Genomic DNA, 21,236 nt, shown 5'->3' with positions numbered 1-21,236 from the left:
TTTTGCCATTCAATCCAGCACACACGTTTTTTGGCATATGGACTGGCTCAGAGCACACAAAACTTAACGAAATAATGAAAAGAGCATTTTGAAATTGTCTTTAAATCAACTTGTTTTCTTTTTATGTTGATCCACATTTATAACACACATTACTAGAATTTACTAATATTCAGTACATACATAAATACTTACTACCACCTCAGAAACAAATATTTATGTAGTTATCTTTTATCATTAGCTTTTTTTTAAGATAAGTGGAACTTTGAATGAAAAGAATACTTTTTTTAATGCAGACTATATAAATCTTTGGGATCTGTGGCCTTGAATGATTTGGTTTGTTAGAGTGAAAGACCTGCTGAGCTAAGCCAGTTGGCTCCCCATTGCTTTCTGAGCTCTTAAATATAGTCCGATTGATTTTTAAATAGAAGTTAAACATACATAAATATCCTCAGATTTTAAGGTGTCTAAAGTAGTGTATTCACAAACATAATACTCAGACATGTTGTAAATTGCTTTTGAGAAATTATGTATTGTATTGGATTTAAATTGTGGTATGAAAGTTGGTTATTTCCATTGATGCAGTGTTACTGTGTCTCAGTGGTTAGTTGCCTCGTGGTCTAATGTAGAAGGTTTGAAACCCATGCCCAGTTGTTATGTAAGCTTCACATGGATATTGATCCCCTTTTCTGAGTGTCCAGGATTTATGGTTTTCTGTCCACATTCCCAAAGATGTGCATGACTTGTTAATTAGTAATTCCATACTGACAAGAATGTGGATGTACGTGTCAGTAAGACCTGTGACGTGCTGGTGCCCTATCTAGAGAACTGGTTTTTGTCTGTGCCCAGTGTTATCAGCAGCTTCCATGAACAAAAATTAGATTTAGTAGGTCTGAGAATATTAGGTTATTTACATTGGATACCTGAGATCACCCGTATAAAAAAGTTTTGTGCACACTTTTTAAGGCCTTAGTATCAGATCTGTATAAAATCTTCTGGAGTATATGCAGAAATAATAAATTAATTTATTTTTATTATTTTGAGATATATACTCTTTTATGTACTGTATAATATAAAATATGGGTCAGAAATGTTAAAATGCAGTTGTGTTGTAAAGTTAAACTGAATATGGGGCTATTTTTCAGGTTGGCTGTTTTGATCCATACAGTGATGATCCCCGTTTGGGAATACAGAAGATCTCATTATGTAAATACAGTGGCAAGCTAGTGGTAGCTGGTACAGCTGGACAGGTAATAATTGTATTTTGTTGGTTATTAACTTTTGGAGAATGTGATATATTTTATTGGGACAATGCTGAATTAATTTATGCTGAATACAAAATTGCCCAGGTTAAGTAAAGCTTCAACTTTTTCCAATTCAAAGTCATATCAACCATGATTACTTTTATATGGTTTTATCAATATATCATGGCGTATGAACAACCTTAATGGTTTTTTTTTCCCCCAATGGTTTTTTCAGGTGTTGCTTATGGAGCTGAATGATGACAAATCAGAACACATGATCAATATTTCCACAGTGGACCTTCTGCAGGATCGGGAAGGCTTCACCTGGAAAGGGCATGATCGACTTGCGCCCAAAAGCGGCCCAGTGTGTTTCCAACCTGGCTTTCAGCCCAGCATTCTGGTGCAGTGTATGCCTCCTGCAGCTGTAACTGCAGTTACTCTGAATGCTGAATGGAACCTAATTGCCTTTGGAACCAGTCATGGCTTTGGTTTGTTTGATTACCTCCGGCGCAGCCCAGTGCTTGCCAGGTAAATGCCTTTGGTGCCTGCATTGGTGTTTTCCTAGATGACCTTTTCTCATAAACAACAGACCTTGCAGCTAACTATGCAGTGATATCTGACATGCCCTGTGCCTTCCATTACCTACATCAGTGGTCTTCCTACTTTTTTGTTCATTCTGTTTACATACTGCTGTTTGGATTAGGTTGGGCTTCAACAAAAACACGGACATCCAAGCAAAGTGTATGAAGGTTTCGTATTTTAAGCGAAGCACTAGAAGCTGTGAAAAGTGACTATTGATGAAAGTGAGTTTTTTAAATGCAGTTGGACAACATGCTGTGAACACAGTCTGTGTGGATACTTTGCCCTCCTCTCTGCATTACATGGTTTCTTTAGGAGTTTAGTCATTGTCTTTTGCCTACCAACATATAACTGTGGAGGTCATGACTTGAGGATCCCTTCAGAGACACCTTAACTGTTTCGCACTCCACACACTTCATAAATGCAAAGTTACCTCTACCACATGGTCATCAAGCAGCTTTCCACAGTTGTGTCTTTGGCAGTTCTTTTTGCTATTCCATACCACAATATCACTCCGATGTTTGCTTGTTTTTGTCCATTTTAAATTTTACATGCTGAACTTGTTCGAAATCTTCTTGTCTGTTAGGTGTACGCTCCACCCCAATGATTCCTTGGCTATGGAAGGCCCTCTGTCTCGGGTCAAGTCCTTGAAGAAATCCCTGCGCCAGTCATTTAGGCGAATCCGTAAAAGCAGAGTGTCTGGAAAGAAGCGAGTGGCCATCAACAGCCCAACTAGCAAAGTAAGTTAAGTTGGAAACGACTCTAACCTGGGCAAGCTAACTCTTCTTATGCTGAAATTTGTGGAAGAAAAAGGAAATCTTTTTGAGTCAACCCTTGTAGCCACCCACAGGAGCATAGGCTTAAAAAGTATCTGATATGAAGTAAAATGATTTATGACAGTTTACTATAGAATGAGAGCTTTATGTCTGAAATGAATGTGGCACTGACATGTTTCTTTTAAAACAGAAGTTTAGGGAGATCAGTGGTTGAAACAAAAAATTCAGAATGTTTTTTTTGAACTTGGCAAAAAAATTATTCACATTGTTCTATGTGTGAGTATTCACCTCTGGCTGATTTAGTTGTTTATGAATTATGTGATTTAGCTCCCTAATTTGCAGAGCTGTTTACAATGAGCCAAAAACACGTTCATTGCGGTAATGGACTTGAGAGCAAAAAAAATGTAGAACTGCTTCCAAACATTTGTGTAAAATGGTAAGGTAATGACAGAAGTGCTATCTTGTTTAATTTTTCAAATTGTCTTACTATATTTTGATAGGTGAAATTATAAAACTGAATATTGGAAGTTTTTTGTATTGTTCTGATGGGTTGTTTATTCATGTGGCATTGTGTGTTTTTCTCAAAATGCTGGCACCCGTCTTCAGTAGATGCCTCAGACGAACACTTAGAAATGTCTGATTGGCCTAAATCTTACAAATGTACAGTTAAACAAAAAAAAAATAATTTGATCTTAAAGAGTTGATTTGAAGTCTTTAATGTAGCTATCCAACTTGGTTTGTTTATGTACTTTTGTAACTGCAAACCGAGATTTCAGAGTACCCCTTGTACTTGATAGTTCTAACCATCCTATCCTATATTGTGGATGTACTTGTGTCTCCATTTCTGAGGGATTATAGAAAAAATTTAAAGAGCTTCTTGTGTACACTTACTGTTAGAGTTCTTCAGATTCTTCCTGTTTCTGGCAATATTCCAACTTGTATTTAAATGGGCATCCTCCAGGTGCAGGAAGCTAATGCACATCTGGCAGAGCAGGCTGGACCCCATGATGTTGAGGTGGCACCAGTCCAGCGGCGAATAGAGCCCCGTTCAGCAGACGATTCTCTTTCCGGTGTGGTGCGCTGCCTATGTTTTGCGGACACGTACCTGCGAGACAGTAAGTTGTTCAGTTCAGCATGGCTTGGGAATGGGTTTTGAGACAGCATGGAATTAATTAAATGAGCATTTCTAGTTGGATCCAGTTAACGTTTTAGTGATACAATATCAGAAAGTTGGGTGAAGGAAATGGCCATGGTACCATACTGCTCCAGGGGTAAGGTTTCAGATCAAATGCCTAATGCACAAATCTTTTGTAATTCTTCTTATGTAACTGTCTTGTATTTTTGTATGCTACCAAATCTTTCATTCCCTTTTCCACTAAAACACCTTCCAATCTGCAGTGTAAGTGTGTTGTGCTTCACTGCAGTTAAAAAAGCCAGAATAGTGAGAGAGGGCGGCAGAAACTGTCTTCACTTGAGCCTGCTGTCCAGCTTGATTGAATCAGAGCTAATTAATAAAGAAAAGCATGCACTAGTATGTGATGGCTGTTTGTATCTGTCTTTTAATTTGTGTACTGTAAGTAATTCCCCTTTGTCCTTAATTGTCCTTAATTAGGAAAGAAACATTTAGTGTGCATAAATTGGACTATGCTGTCTACTCAGGAGAAAAGAATAACAATGCCCTGTGGTTAACAGTCCCAAATACCCCTGCCATGCCCCATTTAGACTTTTTTTGTGGTACTGATAAATAATAGTTACAATAATTAATGATAAAGATGTCTTGTTACAACAGAAAAGGAATGCGTACAAACTTTTAATTGAATCATGTTTTGTGGCCTGTTCTAGTAAGTTGGAAGTCGCTAGTTTTTGCTTTGCATTATAAATTACTTTTCAGGGAGGTGGTGGCAATTGAGGAAATGTTTGCTTTAGGGGCAAGGGAGATTTTATTACCTAAAGGCAGTGTCAGGTTTACGTCTAGAAAAAACTTGCAACAAGTTTTTTTGACCAAAGGCATATTGCATTTAATAGTGAAGTTCCTAAATTTTTGGCACTCCTTAAATACAGATAGCTTTCACCTTAAGTGAATCAAAGTGGAACCAATTTTCACAGTAATTCCAAATCGCATATTACACTGCACGTGTAGCACAAAGTGGGGGTCATTTTGGCATCCAGTCCATGTAAAGAATGCTAGAATAAGAACAAGAGCACAATGTGAAAGTAAAGGGGGGGAAAAAGGCATAGAAGCTCAGCTACAGTATGCACTCTTTTGAAAATTCAGTCCAATTTAACGAGTTAGATCATTTCTAGATCAGATGGTGCAGTCCTCTTACCTCTCCCTTCTCGGACATGATGCATGGATTTTTTGGGTGGGTGATCGAGATTACTGGGTGGCTCATCTTCTGTTTTCAGTCATAGTGGAGATACTGTTGTTGATTTGACTGACAAACATTCGAGATTGGTTAAGTAATTATGTGGCCAAAAGGACTGCAGACTGGCATAATACATAGAGCCAATTATTTGGTTATGCTAATCAATTAAGGGACCATGTGACATAATTAAAAATGAATATATCAGCACAGTATCCGCAGTTGTAACGTCAGCTTAATTTTCACACTGATGTAACATGTCTTACATTTTCTCACTTGGACTCAAATTTCAGTCATGCAGTTGGGTGGGAAGGTACAAATCCTACAGTTCAACCCCCAAGTTTTCTCTGCATTTTAGAAGTCGAGCAATTTCAGCTTTATATTTCACAGAGTTCAAAATACATTGTGTTGAGTGTTAAATAAAAAATTAAAAAAAACATTTTTGTGACAGCCACAAATTGCCACTCAAGATGAGAGGAAAACCCATTGGGCTCTGATTTGAAGGCGTAAGGTGCAGTTTTAGCAGGATGCCAAGATTGTTTGTAGATAGATGTGCAGCTGGCATGGCTCTACATTAATCGGAGGAATTTCTTCTGGATTCTTTTTTAATTTTATTTGATGAGCTGCATAGAAAGCTTATGTTTTAACTGGCATAACATATTGTTTAGTACAGAAAGAGAACACCAAGTCACCACCCTCCTGTAATAGTTGGCTGGTGTTTACTTGTGGTTATGATTTAATTGCTGTGAATGGGTGTAAAAACAATATGTCCCTGAAGACTATGGGTGAACACATGATAAATTGCATTAAACCTCCCTAAATGTAGCAGTTTATGGTGTGTATTTTTAGCTACCAGCTGTTTTTAAACTTCTGGTATCTTTGTTTAGGACTTAATTATCTGGGGCAACATGTATTGAATTGATTTGTCTCTTTTTTTGCCCTTTTGGATGAAGACTTTTTAGGCAAGCTAGGTTTCATCCAGTTCTGTAAAAGACCAATGTTGGAGGCAGAGGGTGTGGTAGACAAATGTTTAACAAGACGATCATGTTTTACAACAAAGGGACTTTTAAAGCACAGGCATTTACTGTTTTAAAGTTCCAAGAAGTCCTTAAAGTACTTAAGTAGTCAGTTTTGTTCTGTTAAGCTCTATTGAAGGTAACACTTGAACCACTAAGAAGGGAAAAAGTCTGCATCTGGAACAGGGTATGTAGTAGATGAGTGCCAAGAGTGGAGACTTAGAAGGTCTGAGGTCCACCATTTCTGAGTTCCTCCCAGCAGGTATTCTTTTTAACTATTGTCATCTTTGCAGGCGCACACCATGGGCCTACAATGTGGGCTGGCACAAATTCTGGATCAGTGTATGCCTATGCCTTGGAGGTGCCATCACAGGAAAAATTCTCTGAGCACTCTGTGGAAGCTGTACTAGGCAAGGAGATCCAGTTGATGCACAGGGCACCAGTAGTTTCCATCGCTGTGTTGGATGGCAGGGGTAACCCACTACCTGAGCCCTATGAGGTGTCCCGGGACCTGGCCAAAGCACCAGACATGCAAGGCAGCCATTCTGTTCTCATTGCGTCTGAAGAGCAGTTTAAGGTACATCTTAACTCTTGTTTTTTTCATACAGTAATGGAGTAGATGGCCCAGTCCATCAATTTGCCATTATATTTGTTTCTTAAAAATGGAAAAAAAAAAACTTTTCAGATTATAACAACTAGTTCAGTGCAGTTTTTTTTTTTTAAGTCTCAAGCAGATGTACCGTAGGTTCTTTCAGCATGAAAACAAAATCATCCTTTTAGCATTTTATAATGTTGAGCATTGGGCTTGTTGAGCTTAGTGACCTGGTTGGAAAGCAGATATAACTAGGAGTAGCTACAAATGGGCATGATTATAGCAGATTATTGATTTATTAGCAAAGAATGTACATATATGTGTACGAAGTACTAAACTGGGTTGAGGCAGAATTCACAATAAGAACCCTTGGTTTAATGGAACACATGGTCATGTGTGAATGGTAAAACCAATACTCACTTTATTAAAGAAGCAAATAGTTGAAGGTTGCTAATTGACCAAATAATCTCATTTACGAGAGATGGCATGAGACCCAAATCGAGACTGTTAATGGCATTACAGCACTTGCTTACCTCCAGATTCTTTTTTTTTTTTCTTTCTTCTTTTCTATTTCTTTTTCAGCAATACTGGATTGTGGTTGGAGTGGGGGGGTCGGAAGCAAAAAACTGGAATAGTCCACTATTTTTAACGAATATTAATTTTTTTCCAGGTGTTTATGCTTCCTAAAGTCAGTGCAAAGACCAAATTTAAATTGACGGCACATGAAGGGTGCAGAGTCCGTAAAGTAGCCCTAGTTAATTTTGTTAGTGCATCTGCTGAAGAGTACACAGAGAACTGCCTTGTGTGCCTGACCAACTTGGGAGACATACACGTCTTCACGATCCCTGGGCTGCGGCCACAAGTTCGCTATGACTGCATCCGCAAAGAGGATATCAGTGGCATTGCATCATGTGTGTTCACGAAAGCTGGGCAAGGTAAGTTGGCCCCTCTTTTTTTTGATGCACCGTTGTATTTCCAGTAAATTTAAAGGTTTATCTCCCTTAAATTTGATTTAATGATTTGGAGTTGATAACCATGTGAATTTATACATGTAAATTTTTACATGACAGATACTCAGGAACAGTGACAGGGAACACTCTTGTTCAAAAATGTTTCTAAAATTAGAAGCAGAATTTGCACTGTGCCGAGTGGCCTCCTTTATATTTTGCACACAAATTGAGTATTGAATTTTTTTTTTCCGTATTTTTCTCTTGTAGGCTTCTATTTAATATCCCCATCAGAGTTTGAACGTTTCTCCCTGTCTGCTCGCTTTATCACAGAGCCAGTGTGTGCTGTTGAGACTGACAGGTCGCATGACTGCACACAGCTAAGGTAATTTTAAAGCTCCTAAACATATTCCCAATAGACAAGAAGCACGGCTGTTGGCTCTGTCATGTCACTTGAGTGCTGGTATACAGAGTTTTATGATTCTACTGAAGTGTTATTTGAAGAGTCTTAAAGGTTCAAATGTTGAACTCCCTAAGCATGCAGCCAGATCTGTCAGGGCGATGAGAGTACAAGCACTATTGTGTACAACCCTGCTTCCTCGCATACTCGATCTTGGAATGCTTGTGAGACCAGCATTCCAGATCTGTCTTGCTTCCCTCTGGAAAGGAAAATAATAGGCCTTCTGTTGGCTTCACACCATTATTCCCAAGTGGTGACATTCTGTGGGTGTAATGTTTTCTGACAGCCTGGACATATTCCAGGTTGGGGCTTTGCCTCGGAGGAGCCAAGTTGGACAGATTTGTTGCCTTGCAGCCCCTGCTTTGTCAATGTCTTGGGAGGATTTTCTGTAACTTGGAGTGTACAACCTCTCATGCAAGCACTCAAATTACAAGAACTGTTCAATATTTAAAGGTTGTGTTAATCCAAGTGGTGAGACTAGGAAAAAAACTGTTACTATGAAATATATATGTTAAAAAAAAATAAAAAAAAAAGCCTCTTTATTTTCCCATTAACTTGTGATTTGCGTAGATGCTTCATTTTATCTCATCTCTTATGTATCTATCTTCCTCATAGCACCCCTAACTCAATTCAGGCAAATGGAACTCATAAACTGCTACCATCAAGTGAAAGAAGCTCCTTAGGAGAAGCACAAGGTGAGCACTGGACACCTGAATGGCGTTTGAAGTATTTTGTGGAATGTTGACTATGGGCTTCTGACTGTTTTGATGTTATTGTGCATGTGTTTCATTTCCAGGATGCTTGTTGGGCCACGATACCTTTTTTTTTAATAATATCCTCTCCATAACCTGATTACCAAGTGACCCATGTACTTTCCAATGTAGTTCATTCAACAACATCATTTATTTCTCTAGCACATTTTCATACATATAATGTAGCTCAAAGTGCTTTACATGACGAAGAAAGAGAAAAAAGACAAAATAAATAAGAAAATAGAATTAGGGAATACTAACTAACATAGAATAAAAGTAAGGTCCGATGGCCAGGGAGGACATAAAAAACAAACAAAAAAAAAAAACTCCAGACGGCTGGAGAAAAAAAATAAAATCTGCAGGGGTTCTGAAGCCACGAGACCACCCAGCCCCCTCTAGGCATTCTACCTGACATCAGTGGTCTCAATCTGTCCTCATGGTATTCAGGGTTCACATGGAAGAACTTGATGATGACAGTCATGTGGACTTCTGGCCTTTAATCCATCAATGTAGGGACATCACGGTGCTTTGATCGGGTGGTGGGGGCGCAGATCATCACCACAGAAAACTGGAAAAAGAACAGTAGAAGTAGGGGTCAGTACGGGTTACAGAGCCACCATGAATAATAATTATAATTAAATGCATATACAGAGTATCAGGATTAAACTAAAAGAAAGCTATGAGAAAGCCATGTTAAAGTAATGAGTTTTCAGCAGTGTTTTTAAAGTGCTCCACTGTATTAGCCTAGCGAATTCCTATTGGCAAACTATTCCAGGTTTTAGGTGCATAACAGCAGAAGGCTGCCTCACCACTTCTTTTAAGTGTAGCTCTTGCAATAATAAGCAGACACTCATTTGAAGATCTAAGGTTACGATTTGGAGTGCAAGGTGACTCAGGATTCATTCTTAGATGTGCATCTCCACTTATCCATTTTTCAACTGAATCTTCAGTACTTTAGCATATGCCAGACCTGAGCATCACACCCAAACTGCCGCTTAGTCTTTGCCCTGGGCATTGTGACCATACAGGCATTGTGCATGAAAGATGTTGCATCTGGTGACTTGGCAAGCATTTAAAAAAACAAAAAAAAACCTTCAAAAGTGCAGAGCAGCTATGCAAGATACATGTGGTATTACCAATCCTAAGGCACCACAAAGTTGGCTTATCTTTAATACGAATATTTGAGAACCTAAAACAGGTTGCAACCTGTGCAAAGTTGCTTATAATTTTTATTAACTCTGGTTGTGTGTTGATGGCATATACTTAAATAATATAAGGCATGCTCTTCTCATCTCCACACGGTCCCAGGCTTGATTGAGTGGGTGGGTGCATGTTCATGTGCCTGCTTGTACTCAGTCTCTCACTCTCCCCACAGGAGCACTAGAAGATGTGCAGACTGCGCTGTCCTCATCAGGCCTCGACTCTCCCAACAGCAGCGCCGACATCACTCTGGACACCACAGGGGATATCACTATGGAAGACGTCAAAGACTACTTAATGTGAGAATTATTCTCTCCCTCCCTCTCTGTCTATCTTAAAGAATCTTTTGTCTGCTTGACATCTTTTTACATCATGGTACTTGTCACTGAAGAGTACAGCAAAGAGCCTTAAGAGCAAACCTCTGCTCTGAGTGTTTATTTGCTGTAGATTTATAATTTGCTAATTTCATTTTTGATATTCTATAGCAGTGGTCTTTATAAGAAGTGTACTTTATAAGAAGTGTACATATGCACACAGCAGCAGGGACTATGTAAAGAGTATTCATTTTCTCGTTCTGCTTGAACTTTTTCATCTTTATTTTTTCTCTTCCTAATACTGTTTTTGTTAGTAGCTATACAGAGTGTATTTAACCAGAATTTGCCAAAATTACAAAACACAAGAATGGAGAGAAGGGGGCCCTTTTGGGGTAAATATGTCAAAGTTTGGTACTTGAAGAGCGTGTCATTGTGCAGCCTGACTCCCAAAAGGCTTTTAGTTGTTGAGAGTGTTGTTATTAACCGGACCAAATAACAACCCATCGACCAGTGTATGTCTAAGAGGGCCTCTCACAATCCAGTGGTCTCATGTCATACCCTTCATCTAAGGTCTTTCAGTTAGACATTCAATACCAATGCATTTTTACTCCTACAACCCATCATACATTGCATGTTTCTCATAGTAAAATGCAAAAACAAAATGCATTTTGAAACTATCACCATCGTACACCGCTGTTGTTAAATAGATAATGAAAATTAATGTTTAAAAATTCTTGAATGATGCAGTTAAGGGTTAACTGCACTTTGATGTTGAGACAATCTCCACTATAGTTTTTAGCAGAGCCAGTTGATGTCTTTTCCTACTCCTTCATTTATTCGTAACATACCATACAGTAATCTTGACAGTGTCTTTCAGTTGTTAGAGATGCATTTTGGTATTTTGTTATTCCCCTTTCTTGTTTTCTGTGAACCTCGTTGTCTTTTTCCAAGCAGTGTTGCATTACACAATGCAAGTGGCCCAGAGTGGGCTCCTGTAGAACCTGTAAGGGCCTTTGTGAGCAACGTTTAGCATCAAATGTTGTTCAGCCGTGATTTCTGTTCGTTACATTTCTGGTACTGGACCTTTTAGTAATCCTCTCTGTAGACAGAAGCTGAACCACCCGAGCAGAGTAAGGACTTGCATTGTGGTGTGTGATTTGACGTGGCTGGAGTGAAATTCTCAAAGCTGCCAAAGAGTGAATGAAATGCCCTTCAGCATGTCTACATTTATCATTGTACTGGAAAGTAAATTCTCTTAAAGAATCTGCAAACAGCAATTCCAGACGTTTTAAGTCTACACAGACATGCAGTTTACTTGTGGTCTTCACTCTGAAGCCCCTTTCACTGCATCGCTCAGGTATTTACTTGTAAATCTTGATTCAGGGTTATGTTTGGTTTGGATGGAGTTGATATCCCAAGAAACAGTGAGAACAGACTGAATCTGAATCCATGACACGGTATTGGAAATATGTGCCCCCTGCTACCCATTCAGCATTACTGCTGGGACTTTAATAGCCACTTACAAAGCCTTTCTGCATGCAGTCTTTACTTTACTTTACTTCAGTTTTCTCAAAAGCAGAAATGGCTCAAATATTCAAACATTGTGGCGCAGTGGGTAGCGCTGCTGCCTCGCAGTTGGGTGATCTGGGGACCTGGGTTCGCTTCCCGGGTCCTCCCTGCGTGGAGTTTGCATGTTCTCCCCGTGTCTGCGTGGGTTTCCTCCGGGCGCTCCAGTTTCCTCCCACAGTCCAAAGACATGCAGGTTAGGTGGATTGGCGATTCTAAATTGGCCCTAGTGTGTGCTTGGTGTGTGGGTGTGTTTGTGTGTGTCCTGCGGTGGGTTGGCACCCTGCCCAGGATTGTTTCCTGCCTTGTGCCCTGTGTTGGCTGGGATTGGCTCCAGCAGACCCCCGTGACCCTGTGTTCGGATTCAGCGGGTTGGAAAATGGATGGATGGATGGATGGATGGATGTTTTTTTTCTTTTTTTTATTTCAATTCTACATCTGAGCAGTGAAAGCTGTTTTAGAAAAACAATCTCGATCACCATGATCAGTTCTTGTATTCGCTATATACAGTACATCTGAAAAAGATCTTCATGGAGTGGCTCTGTTATTTCCGGTCATTGTTTGAGGCACTCCCCAAAGATGTGAGCGTCTGCAGGTAGAATTATTAAAAGCAGCTTTAATTTCCTTGTTCTGGGGCAGGCAGCATCTTCAAGCAACTCTGAAATACATCAGTAGATACTGGTCATCGGACCACTTGACCTATAAAAAAACATGTTTCCCACCATCGAGTTTAGTTTATGTTGCTTGAGAAAAAAACAAGCTTATACAAAATAGAGTTATGATTGCATTTTTGAAGTGTATTTACAAACTATTATGGCACTTCAGGAATTTATATTTTTAAACAAACTCAGTGTTTGAAGCCTACCACTTCTTATAAAGTAAGAATAAAGAAATATGGTACATTACAATAATATCAAATAATTTAAACAGACATTTAAAAACCAGATAGAAATGCAAACCCAACATTTAACTTTCCCTTTATTTGAGACACCCCTCAAAAAAAAGGCAATAATGAAACCAACTCACTGTTGTGATTTCAACATTTTGGACAGATAATTTGCAAGATCGTTTCTTGTGGTGTGTCCAGATTTAGCCCAATCCTGTTGCATACACATTATGTCTTTATACACAACTATCTATCCATCCTTTCCAACTCCAACCCGCTACATGCTAACTACAGGGTCATGAGGGTCTGCTGGAGCCAGTCCCAGCCAACACAGGGCGCAAGGCAGGAAACAAACCCTGGGCAGGGTGCCAGCCCACAGCAGGGTACACACACACACACACACACACACACACACACGGGACAATTTAGGATCACCAATGTACCTAACCTGCATGTCTTTGGACTGTGGGAGGAAACCCATGCAGACACGGGGAGAACATGCAAACTCCACGCACGGAGGACACAGGAAGCGAACCTAGGTCTCCTTACTGCGAGGCAGCAGCACTATACCACTATGCCACCGTGCCGCCCCTATGCACAACTATTTCAAAATATTGCCATTTCATTTTATGTAGTGCTTTTGAAGTGTCTTAGCATTCCTCAAGCCAACAAAACATCAGCCACTATAGAAAGTCAAACACAACAAATGTGCATAACATGCAGTGGATTCACCAAGTGTTCACACTCCTTCACTTTCCACACAGTTTCTCCATTTCAAATTAAGTCACAAAACATAAATGTTCCGTTTTTGCCTGGCAAACTACACTCAGTAACCCATAATGTCAAAATGAAAACAAGTTTTCACAAATATTTGCAAAGTTATTAAAAATCAAAATATCTCCTTCATGGAAGTTTTCAGACCCTTTGCTGTGGCACTCCAGATTGTGGCCAGGCGCGTCTTTTTTTTTTTTGGTTTTATTCTCCTTGAGATGTGTCCAGAGACTAATTGATTGGTGTCCGCCTGTGGCAAACTGAATTAATTTGGAATCGTTTAGAAAGACACATATCTGTGTATATAAGGTGTCACGATTCATACTGCATGTCAGGACAAAAACCAAAGCCACAATATTCAAAGAACTCTCTGTAGGCCTCTGTGATCATACTGTGGCGAGGCATGCATTAGGGCAAGGGTATAAAACCACTTCTGAAGCTTTGAGTGCTCCCAGGAGCACAGTGGCCTCAATAATTTGTGAATTAGAAGATGTTTGGGACCACCAGGACTTTCTATAACTGGCCATCCGGCCAAACTGAGTAGCTGGACAGGAAAGGCTTTGATCAGGAAGGTAACCAAGAACTAAGTGGTCACTCTGATTGAGCTTCAGAAGTCCTCTGCTGAGATGGAAGAACCTGTGAGAAGGACAACCATCACGGCAGCACTCTCATCAATCAGGTGTCAGTAGATAGATAGATAGATAGATAGATACTTTATTAATCCCGATGGGAAATTCACATTCTTCAGCAGCAGCATACTGATACAATAAATAATATTTAATTAAAGAATGATAATAATACAGGTGAAAAAAAACAGACAATAACTATGTATAATGTTAAATATTAACGTTTACCCCCCCTGGTGGAATTAAAGAGTCGCATAGTTTGGGGGAGGAACGATCTCCTCAATCTGTCTGTGGAGCAGGACAGTGACAGCAGTCTGTCGCTGAAGCTGCTCTTCTGTCTGGAGATGACATTATTTAGTGGATGCAGTGGAGACTGGCTAGACAGAAGCCACTCTTGGGGTCCTTTAAATGCTCTCATGTGCCTTTCACCCAAGAGCATGTGCAAAAAAGATTCTGTGGTTTAAGACAAAATTATTCTCTTTGGGCAGATCTATATCTGGCAAATCCCAGGCAATGCTCATCACCTGCCTAATACCGTCTTTTATGGTGAAGCATGGTGGTGGCAGCATCAAGCTATGGGGGTGCGTCTTAGTGGCAGTGACAGAGAAACTGGCTGCATTCATCCTTCCCTCAAAGAAAACCTGCACCACCTCCTGCATCCACTGGGGCGACAGTTCACCTTTCAGCATGACAATGACCCAAAGCATACAGCCAACACAAGGCTCGAGTGGCTTCAGGGTGAGTCTCTGACTGTCCTGGAGTGGTTCAGCCAAAGCCCATAGATCATGAGTGGAGAGACCTGAAGATGGAAGTTTATAGAAGAGCTGGAGAGGATCTACCAAGAAGAAGGGAGTAAAATGATAAAAATCCAGGTGTGCACAGTTTGTAGAGACTTACTCAGGAAGACTCAATGCTGGAGTTGCTGCCAAAGGAGCTTCTGCAAAATCCTGAAATGAGGGTGTGAATCATTACATGAATAAGATACGTCAATTTTTGATTTTTAATAAATTTGATAATTATGCCGCATTTGCCCAATAACCCATAATGACAAAGTAAAAACACGTTTTCATAAAGATTTGCAATTTAGTAGTAGTAGTAGTAGTAGTAGTAGAGCATTATTGTCATCCTAACAATATACTTACAGTACACAGTGGGACGAAATATCGTCCTCCAGAGTCAAAAGGTGCAGTACACAAGATATATATATATATATATATATATATATATATATATATATATATATATATATATATATATATATATATATATATATATATATATATATAAAACTAAAAAACATATACAGTATTAAGTAGTATTATGTAATCCAGAGTGTGTGGAGTAAAGAGTCCAGTGTGGAGGAGGGCAGCATGGTGTTCAGGAGCCGGACTGCTTGGGAAAAGAAACTATTGCACAATCTCGCAGACCTGCTCCTGATGCTGTAGAGTCGTCTTCCAGATGGAAGAGGAGTAAACAGTTGGTGGGAGGGGTGGTGGGGGTCAGCCATGATGCTAGTGGCTTTATGAAGGCAGCGTGAGGTATAGATCTCCTGCAGACTGGGTAGAGAGCTGCCAATGATGCACTCAGCAGTCCGCAAAGTTGAATATTCAATGCAAAGTGTGAAAAGAGTGAAGGAGTCCAATTATAAATCCACTGCATTATTGACTTATGGGTGATTGAGAAGGGGAAAAAATAATGCTAACCTTTTAAAGCCCCTCATTGTCCAATTAGACTTGTCCAACTGGCTTCCCAGAGTGTCCATCAACTGCACGGATGTAGGATCTGGTAGTGAGGTAATGTCAAGGGGCAGATCAGGTTGTATTTCCTTCTGAACCTTTGAAAGGCACTATAGAAAATCTGACAAAGTGTTGCTGGTTCCACTAAAATGAGTGTTTTATGTGCATTAGGTCTACAGATGAAGCAGAAAGAAATCTTAAGAACATGACAGAGGAGGATGCACGGACACCAGGAATTCTTATCAATTGAAGTAAGTCTTGACAGCCTTCTAACATGTCACTCTTCTCTTCAGAGTACCAGGTGACCATCCTGTTTTGGAAATTTAGACTCGGAACATCGGTTTGTCCTCCTTTCCCTGCTCCCTATAAAGTGAAATATTCCAGTCTGAAATGTTCATCAAAGGCTTTGCTCCTTTGTTTTTCCTTGTACTGAGTTGGTATTTGGCTCCCTTGTGGCCTGCAGGGTGTGGGTGTTTCGGCCCCATCAGTCTGCTTTTTATTTTCTGAAATTAAAGATGCCATGAATGCAGCAATTCTTTGTACACTACAAGCTGAACAAAAAAAGCAGAGACGTCCAGTGGAGTGGATATTTTTAATGAAGGAAAGGATGTGTTTTGATGTGCAAGAATTGAAATGTGTTGTGAAGAGTAAATAAATAAATGAATCAAACTGGTCTTGGTGCCAGCATTTGGGGCAGTAGAGAGGACTGGAGAGTTGGGGTGCATTTTATTAGTTGACGTCTCCAAACATTACACAGTAGCCCTTTGTCTGCATCTGAAGCAGTCACGGTGGTGGACGGTGAAGCACAAACTGCCCTTTTTTGACTGACTGTTTAGTCCAGTCTGTGTCCGCTAATCTCATTGTGTCAATGTTCTAAAAAAAAAAAAAAAAAAAAAACACTGGAGGCGCTGAGATATGCCCTTTACTTTTTGTAGGCACTTTGTTATACAACTCTGAGTCACAGTGGATTCCGTTTGGCTTCTTGACACTGTTCAGTGGTTCTTTAATGTCAGAGTTAAAACAGATCTCTGCAAAGTGGCCTAAATGAATTACAAACATAAAACACAAAATAATTGATTGCGTACGTATTCACCTCTTTTAATACGACACACCGAAGTCATCACTGGAGCAGCCTTTAGGTTTTAGAAGTCACAATTAGTTAAATGGGGGCTACCTGTCTGGGGTTTCAGCTGATTGTAGTCTAAATGTAGTGGTGGCTCTGAGGCTAAAGATCTGCGCTGGTATCCCAAAGGTTGCTGGATCGAATCCCCATCACTGCCAAAAGAGATCCTACTCTGCTGGGCCCTTGAGCAAGTACAATGGCTGACCCTGCGCTCTGACCCCAAGGGGTATGCAAAAACTAACAAATTCCTAATACAAGAAATTGTATAAGGTGAAATAAAGAACAATCTGGAGGGGCACACTTGTGGCAAATTAGTATGGTGGCCTGAAGACAAAAGAATAGACCAAGCAACTCCATGACAAGGGGATTGAAAAGAACAAGTCCAGGGATAGAGGCAAGAAAACATCCAAGTCACTGAATATCCAGTTAAATTGGTCATGAAGACATGGGAAGAGTACGACACAGCTGTAAATCTGCAGGAGCAGGCTGTCCACATAAACTCTGCGTGATCCTGGTAAGTGAGGCTTAGAGATCTTTGAGAACTCTGAAGGAGTCACGAGCTACAGTGGTCAAGATTGTAGACTGTGCTACCTGGGTGCTTCAACAGTAGCAGCTTTATAGGAGAGTGGCAAAGAGAAAGTCAACTGTTAAACACCATCTTGCTAGAGATTGCCAGAAGTCACGTGGAGGACTCTGAAGTCGGCTGGAAGAAGGTCTTCTGGTTTGATGAGACCAAAATTCAGCTTTTTGGCCATCATGTTGGAATCCTGCACATTCAAAAGCACACCATCCTCACCTTGAAGCATCATGGTAACCTCATCATGACGTGGGGATGCTTCTTTGCAACAGGCCAGAGAAGGCTGGCCTGTAAGGGTAAAATTATGCAGAAATCCAGGAGGACAACTTCATGGGAGTCTGCAAGAAACCTGAACCCGGGGAGAAAACCCTAAACATAAAGATGAAACTCCTCTGATTCGGTCACACCCGGACGTTAACATTGCTGTTTTCGAAGCCATTCCAGAGCCCAGACCTCGGTTCATTTGAGAATGTTTTGGTTGAACTTGACTCTGGGTGGTGTTGGAATCTTTTTTGTTCCCATCTCTGGAGTTTTTGGCTCTCCTGGACTTGGGATCTCCATGTAACCTGATGGAGCTTGAACACTTTTGCAAAGAAGGGGGATCAGTGACAGTGTGCAGATGTGCAAAAACTGAACCAGAGAGACCTGAGCACACAGACTCCAGAGTGTGCTAAAGGTGTGTAGATTAAATACTGACTTGAAGGGGATGAATACTTTGTGATCAATTATTTAGTGTTACTTAATTTAGACCACTTTACAGAGATCTGATTTCACTTTGACATTTTCCTGCTAATCAGTGTCACCAAAGCTACATTAATTAAATCCACTGAGATTCAAAATATTGTGAACAGGTTCATTTTTTACTTTTTATAATCTCTTGTCAATTTTCAGATATCATATAACATAATAATTTTACGACCCCAGTGAGCCAGGCTGCATTCAGTCATACTGGACCAGTTTAGAGGTCCAAGTCAGGTTGGGGAGCATGCACCACTGGTACAGCACGTTGCCGCACCCACCACACGATGAAATGGCTTCATATCCCATTTGGCAACCCCCCAGGCAGACGCACAGTGCAGTCCCACCCCCTGAAAATGACTGTCTTACCCCTTAGACTGGTCCAGGCGTTGGGGTCCTCAACATTGAGCCACATCACCCTCAGGGAATTGCGCCACATGGCCATAGTGCCGTAACCCAACATCAGCATCAACCTCTTTTCAACCATGGCCCCCTTTCCACCATGTTTCCTTCCTGTTTCCCCCCCCCCCCCCCCCCCCATCTTACTGGTAGAAAGGTAGCTATTTAAATATTTTGTTTGTAAATAGAACATGTCTTTATTATAACACAGTACAATTTATTACATTACAATGCAAATAACATGCAATAATTTCTTCATTTATAAAATACAAACATTACGTATTTCTCGATTTATTGTGACTCTTGTGCTTGATGACCTGAAACAAGGTTTTTTAAATACGCTTCTGTTGCTGTGAGTGATAACCGAAGATCACCTCTGTCCGTTAAGACGATTCCACGTTTGGCTCAGTAAATAATTCACACCACTGAAACCTGATTGTTTTACTACGACACTGGTGCGAATTTCGCAAAACAAATTGCGGGTACTTTCAATTCAGACATGGGGGTCTCGCAGATTTCTTTGTCAAATCGGTGATGGTTAATATACATGCTTTGCACGAATTAGAATGTCTCAACAAAGGTCATTGAAAGGCTATGTTCGGGATCTTTTTTTAGTTTTAATGAAATATGCAAATTTGAACAGAAATTTTTACTTTATTTTGCAAAACTAGTCTATTGTAAATTTTTGAATGGGCAGATTGATTGGAAAAGGTGCATCCCTAATTTTAAGATACAGTGCGTCCGGAAAGTATTCACAGCGCATCACTTTTTCCACATTTTGTTATGTTACAGCCTTATTCCAAAATGGATTAAATTCATTTTATTTCCTCAGAATTCTACACACAACACCCCATAATGACAACGTGAAAAAAGCTTACTTGAGGTTTTTGAAAATTTATTACAAATAAAAAAATTGAGAAATCACATGTACATAAGTATTCACAGCCTTTGCCAAGAAGCTCAAATTTGAGCTCAGGTGCATCCTGTTTCCCCTGATCATCCTTGAGATGTTTCTGCAGCTTCACTGGAGTCCACCTGTGGTAAATTCAGTGGACTGGACCTGATTTGGAAAGGCACACACCTGTCTATATAAGGTCCCACAGTTCACAGTTCATGTCAGAGCACAAACCAAGCATGAAATCAAAGGAATTGTCTGTAGACCTCCGAGACAGGATTGTCTCGAGGCACAAATCTGGGGAAGGTTACAGAAAAATTTCTGCTGCTTTGAAGGTCCCAATGAGCACAGTGGCCTCCATCATCCGTAAGTGGAAGAAGTTTGAAACCACCAGGACTCTTCCTAGAGCTGGCCGGCCATTTAAACTGAGCGATCGGGGGAGAAGGGCCTTAGTCAGGGAGGTGACCAAGAACCCGATGGTCACTCTGTCAGAGCTCCAGAGGTCCTCTGTGGAGAGAGGAGAACCTTCCAGAAGGACGTGAATGCCAGGCGTCACGTTTGGAGAAAACCAGGCACCGCTCATCACCAGGCCAATACCATCCCTACAGTGAAGCATGGTGGTGGCAGCATCATGCTGTGGAGATGTTTTTCAGCGGCAGGGACTGGGAGACTAGTCAGGATAAAGGGAAAGATGACTGCAGCAATGTACAGACACATCCTGGATGAAAACCTGCTCCAGAGCACTCTTGACCTCAGACTGGGGTGACGGTTCATCTTTCAGCAGGACAACGACCCTAAGCACACAGCCAAGATATCAAAGGAGTGGCTTCAGGACAACTCTGTGAATGTCCTTGAGTGGCCCAGCCAGAGCCCAGACTTGAATCTGATTGAACATCTCTGGAGAGATCTTCAAATAGCTGTGCACCAACGCTTCCCATCCAACCTGATGGAGCTTGAGAGGTGCTGCAAAGAGGAATGGGCAAAACTGGCCAAGGAAAGGTGTGCCAAGCTTGTGGCATCATATTCAAAAAGACTTAAGGCTGGAATTGCTGCCAAAGGTGCATCGACAAAGTATTGAGCAAAGGCTGTGAATACTTATGTACATGGGATTTCTCAGTTTTTTTATTTTTAATAAATTTGCAAAAACCTCAAGTAAACTTTTTTTCACGTTGTCATTATGGGGTGTTGTGTGTAGAATTCTGAGGAAAAAAAATGAATTTAATCCATTTTGGAATAAGGCTGTAACATAACAAAACGTGGAAAAAGTGATGCGCTGTGAATACTTTCCGGATGCACTGTAAACTCTCAAACTGGAAATAAAAGTTATTAAGCAATTATTTTCAACAGCAATTGTGAAAGGAATGGCAAAAACAAGATTCAAAATACCTGGAATATTCGTATGAAGAAAGCGCACGAACACTGCAGCAGCCGTGCACCTTTCCCGTGATACACGTGATACTGAAGTCACCTCACGGTACCGCATGGGGCTTGGAGTGAGGAAATGGGTGCAGGATGGAAGGGGGAGCGACGTTGCCACCACAGAGTGCACTTGGCGATTCATCCACTGGGAATCACGGTGTATCCAGCAGGGGGCGCTAGCTCCCTTGTTGGAATGAGTTCTTTTGTAATTGCGGCCTGTTACATAACCCAAAACTATATAGATATAATATAAAAAGGCG

General features: G+C 40.5%; 1 protein-coding gene across 1 annotated transcript in view; it reads left to right on the top strand.

Annotated features, from left to right (window-relative positions):
• Nucleotides 1-21,236, top strand: part of llgl1 (LLGL scribble cell polarity complex component 1) — a 93,640-nt gene that overhangs the window by 69,417 nt on the left and 2,987 nt on the right. Inside the window, exons 13-22 of the mRNA XM_028814425.2 lie at nt 1,143-1,247; nt 1,477-1,769; nt 2,407-2,560; nt 3,558-3,711; nt 6,269-6,552; nt 7,238-7,502; nt 7,785-7,899; nt 8,590-8,669; nt 10,102-10,225; nt 15,997-16,076. Of these exons, the coding sequence (XP_028670258.2) occupies nt 1,143-1,247; nt 1,477-1,769; nt 2,407-2,560; nt 3,558-3,711; nt 6,269-6,552; nt 7,238-7,502; nt 7,785-7,899; nt 8,590-8,669; nt 10,102-10,225; nt 15,997-16,075 (1,653 nt within the window). The 3' untranslated portion in view covers nt 16,076. The remainder of the gene's footprint in view (nt 1-1,142; nt 1,248-1,476; nt 1,770-2,406; nt 2,561-3,557; nt 3,712-6,268; nt 6,553-7,237; nt 7,503-7,784; nt 7,900-8,589; nt 8,670-10,101; nt 10,226-15,996; nt 16,077-21,236) is intronic.

The sequence above is a fragment of the Erpetoichthys calabaricus genome, chromosome 11 (assembly GCF_900747795.2).
Source record: "Erpetoichthys calabaricus chromosome 11, fErpCal1.3, whole genome shotgun sequence".
Classification (NCBI taxonomy): domain Eukaryota; kingdom Metazoa; phylum Chordata; class Cladistia; order Polypteriformes; family Polypteridae; genus Erpetoichthys; species Erpetoichthys calabaricus.
This window is presented reverse-complemented; position numbering and strand designations above follow the sequence as displayed.